General features: G+C 28.8%; 1 protein-coding gene across 1 annotated transcript in view; it reads right to left on the reverse strand.

Annotated features, from left to right (window-relative positions):
• Positions 1 to 1,898: 1,898 nt before the first annotated feature.
• Flo1 (flotillin-1) overlaps positions 1,899 to 8,230 on the reverse strand; it is a 44,832-nt gene continuing 38,500 nt past the window's right edge. The window contains exon 10 of the mRNA XM_014426618.2: positions 1,899 to 2,235. Coding sequence (XP_014282104.1) covers positions 2,038 to 2,235 — 198 coding nt within the window. The 3' untranslated portion in view covers positions 1,899 to 2,037. The remainder of the gene's footprint in view (positions 2,236 to 8,230) is intronic.

An 8,230-nucleotide genomic window follows, 5' to 3' on the forward strand; every position in this document is an offset into this window, starting at 1 on the left:
TTTATTTGTACATACAATAGTTATTATTTATAATAAAGCTACACTTTAATCATGAAAGATTCAGGTATGGTCCAGAGAGAACGAGTAAATGAATACAAGCTAGCTAAGGCAGTGGTAGACAAGAGGTTAAAACCCCTTAAATCCCCGATCCCCTGGGCCAACGGATGGGGCAGAGTAGGTAATAACTATTTATAACTAATGTTAACCACCAAAAGAACTGATTTCATCATCGAAAAAAAAAAAAAATTATAATTTGCTAAATCAATATTATTTTACCTAGTACAAAAAGTTTTATAATTGATTCTAACAGTTATACAAAGCATAAGAAAAATAGTTGTATTTTAAAAAATCTTATGTTTTACGTATTGTCATCATTAATGAAATGCTATCACTTATTTGTTACAATCATAATAGAATGATGAAATCTGTTCTTGAAGGCATTCTCAATAGAAATTTTATTGATCAACAAATAGAAATGGAAATATTAATATTCTCGGTTACATTGAAGACGTGATTAGAATATAAAAGGTTCCCTTTTTTTTCTTAAAAAAAGAAAAAAGCTTAGGAAGTATTAAAAAAACAACAAATTTTACATAACATTTGATGGGTATGACAACAAATACAATACAGTTCTAAATATATCTTAATAACCTAAAGGAAATAATCACTGCAATGCTAATAATAGACAAGCTCAAATCATACTTTAAAAAGTATAGATGTTGAATAAACAGGTAACAGATAGTATACATCCATTTATAATTTTATCACATCAATTTAAAGTGGCTTTAGGCAGTTTATTGAAACACGAACGATTTGATAACAACAAAGGAATTACTAATTATTAATGCTGCATTCATGAAACTACTGCTATTAGACAACAAAACGACATCTCATATATTATTAGACACCCATTTTAAAGAATGATAGATAAGACAAATGAAATAAAAGCAAGCAACTAAAATCAAAATATGTAAGTCCATTATACACATAATGATGAATTACCAGGTATCTAACACCAATTAATGACAATATATTGATATATTCTCTCTTTTCCTGATGATGTGGTAAGTAGAGGGTCCTCTTCGGCTCATGCTTATGTATTGAACTAACAATTACTTCTTCATACCCCTCCTGTATTTTTACTCGAATGGTACTATCATGACCTTTTTTTATTATATTACAGAAAAATGGTTTAATATAATCAGAAATGCTTTCTGAGGCTACACCTTTCAACATAAAATAACAAAACATACTTAAGACCTAATACAATGCATAACTCTTCACTTAAGATGCAAAATGACACAACTCATTTTCTTGTTGCTTTGACAGATTATGTCATGGAGGCAATAACCTAGAGTTCTGAAAGCTAACTCTCTGCCACAGCTCACCCCATGAAACTAAGATTAAGCATCAATTTAGTATGAACAAATGAATCCATAACTATTCGCAACTATAATCCAATTGTAGGAAAAATGGGAGTTATTTCATGATGCAATTTTAAGTGAAGGTCTGGTGACGCAATATCAGAATTCTTCAAGCAGTGAAATATCACAATAATATAAATTTCAAGAATTATATTCTAATAAGGTAAAAATAATATAAAGCTTCATGAAGTAATACTTAAATAATATGGCCAATATATAGCTTAATAACCTAGGGTTAATATATTATTAAATATAGAGATATATTGCTTCATTATAATAAAATAAATTTTATATAAAATAAAAACATCTAAAGTTGGATTAATTAAATCTGCATTGGTGTCGAAATAATTAAATAATAATATAAAATGGAATTAAAATAAACTTATTTCTATAAAACTGATAAATGGTAAGTCATTATTTTTAAAAATATAAGTGAAGAACATTGATTCACTAATCAATGTTCTCTAGAGAACATTGATTCACTAATCAATGTTCTCTAGAGAAAATAGGTAATTTTTCAAATAAAGGAAAATTCACAAAGAAAGCTCAAAGCATACCTGGCTTGAAATAATCATAAGCAAAAATACTAGTTAAAATGGGTAAAAATAAAATTCTAATGGTCTTCAGGAAAATGTTGCAGGTTGACTTTCATAATATCAACGCCGGTCACAGATTTGACCATTTCAGGTACTTTAGTGACAATACTCAGAACCTCTGATGTTAACTTTGCAGCACCGATTTCCCCATTTCCACTAGCCACCATCGTAATTTTTTTAGCTTGTGACAGAGGTGCGGCGACTTCTGCAGCCATCTATAACAAAAAAGATATTTTCAAAAAAATCTGAGTCAACATCCATAAGTGATATGATAGTAGTATAATTTTGGTAGAGTTAGTGCAAAGCTATAGTGCGTTAAAGACAGTATCAATAAACCTTTAAAGGTCTTTTGACATTAAAAAGCTAAAAGGTTGAAATAAATATAAAATTTTTTTAATAAATTATTTATAAGTATTAGCTACAATTTCAAAAATACTAGCAGTGGAATAAATCAATCTACACTGACAAAAACTAAATAAATAAAATTACTAGGATCTTCTTATTTTCTTAAACTTTAAATCTTGGTATAAAACTGTTGCCTGGATCTTAATTGCAATATAATAAAATTAAAATAAAAAATTGAAATTTGAAAAAAATAAAATAAAGAAACTCGTCAAATAATGATATAAATTAATCACCACTACATAGGCCAAAGGGACAGACATTGGTAAAGGCAACAGATATCCTCTCCCTGAATGTTATGCATTAATTTTAAAGGAAATCATAACATTTATTGAATTATGGCTTCCAACCTGAAAAAGACGACTACCAATAGCTCCTAAAGAGAAAAAATACTTTTCAAATGTAAAATATATTTACATCACTATTCCTATAAAAGGATGTATCTTACAATACATGATGTAATTTTCTTGAGTTGAGTTTCAATTCTCAGAGAAATTGTTAATTAAAATTTAAATCTGACTCCTAGATATTAAACTGAACGAAGATTAGGAAGGATCTTCAATTCAGTAGCGTTCTTCTAGACTTTCTAATCATACTGAATCCATTTAACCATTGTTCTGCATGAAGAATAATTGCTACATAATAAAACTAATGAAGATCTTAATAGTTGATACAATACCCTATCTATCTAGTGTAATGAAATATTTTTATTTTATCCAATGTATTAATATTAATATTTTTTTTTTAATAATATAAAAGTTTCAATTAAAATCTTTGTAAAATATGTAAAAAGCATATAAGCAAAAGCAAAATGAATAGCAAAAGATGCAAAAAGAAAACTTTACTTTTATTAGTTAAAAATGGGAAATAAGCAATGTATAAAAATTGGTAAAAACAGGAAGGACAGAGGAGCAAAGAGATAACGTAAAAAGGAACAGGAATCAATTGCTTAGGATAGTCATGAGTTTCTTGTCATGACCTTTGATTGAAATATCAGATATAATAAATAAAATAGCATTAGTATATTTTATTAAAGCATTATCAATCCCTAAATAAACCAACAAAAAGAAAATATTAACAAAATATAACAGTTCACATGAAAAAAAAACAAAAAAAAAACAGGAGTGAGGGAAGAGATATTCCTATCGTAATACTTTCTGGAACATTATACAAAATAAATCTTAATTATTTTTTTTTCAGCCAAGACTCCCATTGGAGTCCTATACTGCCTGACCAGGGTTGGGGGTTAAGTTTTTCATTTTATGGGACTCAATGAAAAAAGTCAACGGCCTCAGGGCGGATTTGAACCGGCACCGCCAATGGACATCAAGATGGTAAGAATGTGCCTTAATCACTGAGCTACTGGTGGCCCCAAAATCAATCTTATTGCCCATGTTTGGTGATCTTAATAACTCCAGCTACAGTGTTAAATCCTATTTATTTATTTTGTATTAATCTTCTTTTTTTTTTTTTTTTTTTTTTTTTAACAGTTTAAATCCTGATAACTCAATCATAAAACTGACCATCGCCTTATCTTTTTTTAATGTCTTTAATTTTTAAGTCCTGTAACTGATCGAACGAATTCATTCCAACACACTCACTCCCAACATGTACTATTCAATATATTCATTATTCCTTTTTTTTAAGCATAAAATTATTAATTATGATAAATGTCATTATATTAAAAAAAAAATCGTTTTTTTTAGTAACTACATTTTCGTTGAATTTTAAAATTATTATTTTTTATTTATTTTACTATTAGGTTTAACATAATATAATCAGACAATGATAAAATTGAGGTAGCTCAGATATCTGTAAATGAACAAACAAACACTATATTATAAAGGTTAATTTAACTAGGTGATAACTGTCTTGCTGCCTCTTTGCTAGAAAGGCCCTTTCCAAGTCCCTCTGTAATTTGGCTATATCATTGGCATACGCTAGAATCTGAACTGACTCGATGAGGATCACCAGAATTGCACACCAGTGTTCCTTATCACCTTTTTAGTGTTAGTTTAAACAGTAGGTATGACAGGCCATCTCCTTGTCTCAAGTCTCTCCTTGTGGAAGTGAATGTCTCCGACAGGCCTCCCTGTATTTTAACTTGACACATCGATCCTATCATCCTTAGCTCTGCAAGATGGATCAATTCAAGAGGGATATTCATTTTTTCCATAGTTTGGTACTATCATAAGTGCCAGCGAAGTCTATGAAGAGATGATATGTGATGATGTATCTGCATTCTTTCAAGGAGGATCCCTCAATGCAAAGATTTGGTCTGTGGTTGACTTCCCTCTCATAAAATCATATTGGTAGATTGCTATCTCTCTTTCTGCCTAGGAAAGCAACCTCTGCTATGACATTAGATAGAAACTTATATGTACAGTTGAGGAGAGTTATACCACAATAACTACTGAAATTAGTTTGGTCTCCCTATTTATATTGTAATGGCTCTGGTTAATTCAATACTATGGAGGAGGTCACAGGTAGCTTTGACTAACTCATTGCCTCCAGCCTTAAAAAATTCTGCATCTAAGCTGTCTGATCCTGGGGCTCAATAATTTTTTTAGTTTTACTAGATTTCCTTCTGTGCACATATTTCTCTTCTCATCTTCTATCTTTATATTCTTTGATTGATTGACAGGTTCTGTATTTTTCTATCATTCTGTTTTTCACTGCTTAGCATTCCAGATCAAACAAACCATCCAGACCTTTGGTGGATCTCTTCCATTCCCAGAACTTCCTCTGCTGTTCGTTTGATGGCATCCTTATAATGATTCCATCTTTCATTAACTTTATCTTCAGAGGAACAAAATTCTAAATCTTTATCTAGTCTCTGGGCAAATTCTTTTTTGTACTATGGTTGAAATAGCTTCCGGGTATTTATTCCTTCCATACGAATCCCTTTAGTTTTTTTAACATTACTTATTCAAGCTCAAATATGTGATGAAACCAGATAGTGATTGCTATCAACATTAGGTAGAAAATATATTATGTTGAAAATAGGAACATTTATTTTCAACATAATTTATTCGTACAGATTCAGTTTTAGGAATTTTAAGAACAATGTCTTTACCTCTTAAAAAATCACCATTACTTATTATTGAAGGAAATTTGAATTTTCCAAGTATGATCTTAACCAAAAGCAATCTCTTATAAATTTGAAGTTAATAAGCATAATTTATCAAAATCAGTCAAAAGTTTTTATGTTGCCCACTTTAGGGAAGTTTAATAGACAGATGTTCAATATGATTTTCCAGCTGCACTCCATATATGATATGTTCATATTGATGAAACTTTACTGTTTTTATAAATTTGACAATATTTTTTAAAAATAGAGAATAGCAAAATGATTAAGAGTCTGGGGCCATTTGGAGATATATGCTTAACTAAGACCCACATGACCTTGAGGCAGCTAGAAATAATTGTTAACTCGTGAAAAGTATGGTAGATCAAGATAGATTAAGTGTAAAATATATTGGTAGGAGCTAAAAGTGGTTAAGGAGAAATAAGAATGTTGCAAGATATCTAATTTGGAGAAAGCAAGGCTTGAGGCACTCCTCCACTCTCCTCTTAATTTGGTCCTAGGCAGGAAAGGATAATAATTTAGAAAAAAATAAATAATACAGAACACAGTCAATCGAGTACTACACTGAGGTTCTAAACATTATGAGAATGTGCGATTTCCTTTATCAATGTTTTCAAGGAAGTGGAAAATATTATTCTCCATTGCCATTTTTTTCACATCAACGCATTCAAAGATTGGTTCTCTAATTTCCAGATCCCTAAATCTATCCAGAAGTGATAGAACGGAAATTAAATTTTCTATAGTAGCTGTGCCTAAACATGGACCACTCGAGGACAGGAGGAAAGAAGAATTAAAACAAGATACTTTTTGAGAACAATTAAAATAACAGCAAAATGAAATAGAAAACATATTACAAAGTTAGAAGTATGTACCACATGGGTATAAGTCATGCCAAAGTTATATTTATAAAAATAAAATGCAATCTATGAACAATTAAAAATATATACATATACAATAAAATACAAAATACTTTAAATCAATAAAGCGAACTATGAAATGGGTATTAATGCAAAAATTCATAGGAAATGACACAAAAATTATATAAAACTTATAATAGGCTATACCTACAGTTTAAATGTTGTAATCCACCAAGATCCACCTGCAAATCAATAACTTCCCTAAGGTGCTAACAGTTTATATTTGTGATCAGTAAATTTTCAATTAAATTGATTTCATTTAAGTAATAAATACATAAATAATATATTTAAAAAAGGTACTTTATGTATTATATAACAAAAATCTAATTTTACATACAATGAAAGCACTTTTTATAACTGAAATACTTGGCATAATCCTACCAGGGAATAAACCTATAAACAGAACCAAACAAAAAATTTCCATTTTTAAACATACAAAAAAGACAATAAAATATATAACCCCAATGATAGGGTGAAAGAGTAGAACTTATCAATTTATTACCACAACTGGATTTTTGTGGGAAAGCTAGACTAAATAGGCAAACTGAGCCGCTCATCAACTACGAAAGAATAAGAATATCAGTCAGATTTCTAATATTTAGCTGTTGAATGTCTAGCCAATAAAGTAGAATTTTTTTTACTTCACTTGGTCAGAAGGTCATGCAGACAGACTGGACAGGGGCCACACAAAATGAAGAGTGCTTAAACCTGGTCTAAAATAGTAATTTATCAATGGATTAAGTTTTTTGTTTCTTTCTCATACTTTTTATATAGCTTTTAATTGTAAAATATATTAGGTTAATTATTAAAAATAAAAAGTCAAAAATACTGTTGAATTAACACTAGTATCAAGTTATCTTTCACTTCTATATAACCTTCTGTATAATCTATAATAATCTGTATCAAGCCTTGACTTAGTTTTGTCAATTCTATTAATGTCCAATATATATTCTACTTGCCACTATGAGCTCTCTTTTTTTAAAAATTATTTTTCGATATTTCAAGACTATACTGATCAGTATGCTCTGTGAATTAGCAACTCGATTCAGTTTAGCAGATACAATTTTTTTGAACACTACCTTTTGTTTATTGTTTTTTTAATGGTGTAGGTAATTAGTCCTGCTAACCTTATATTTTAAATAAAAATACAATCTTTAAACTTAATAGTTCAAAAGATTTTAATTGCCAGTTATACGTTGAGCTATTTAAATTAGGTCTAATTATCAAGAAAAATATCAATAAAACAAAGCAGAAAAAAATATTATGAACCTTATATAAATGAACCATTATGTATGAAATGTTTTTAAAATAATAATAGATGCATTGTATAAAACAAGTATAGCTATAGGAGATACTCTAACATCTAATTAATTTAACAATTCATATGAGAAATATTTTGATGATTATTTATGAAATGAATTATTAAACTATTAAAAAGATTATTAAAGCTATATAAAAGCATGAGTCAAGAAAATATTTTGTTTTCTAAAGTTTACTTTTGTAGATGATTTAATTATCTTTTAAATGGAATGTTCCATATATACAGTTTTTGAATTATTTGAAAAACTAAATTTGGGTAAAAAAGTTCAATATCCTTAATCCTTGCTAGTACTAGTTCAATTCAGATGATTGTTTTTCCTTTGGTTTTGTAAAGAATTTAATTAATTTTAGTGATTCTATAGACTTTTGCAATAAAATGTAATCAATCAATTTTGTATGCTTTTTATCAGAAAATTTAGGTACTTTTCTTAAAAATTAGGAATATTAGAATTTTCATCAAAAGGATTTCAGCCATTTTATTCC

The sequence above is a fragment of the Halyomorpha halys genome, unplaced genomic scaffold (assembly GCF_000696795.3).
Source record: "Halyomorpha halys isolate HHAL.00 unplaced genomic scaffold, Hhal_1.1 Scaffold587.1, whole genome shotgun sequence".
Taxonomy (NCBI): domain Eukaryota; kingdom Metazoa; phylum Arthropoda; class Insecta; order Hemiptera; family Pentatomidae; genus Halyomorpha; species Halyomorpha halys.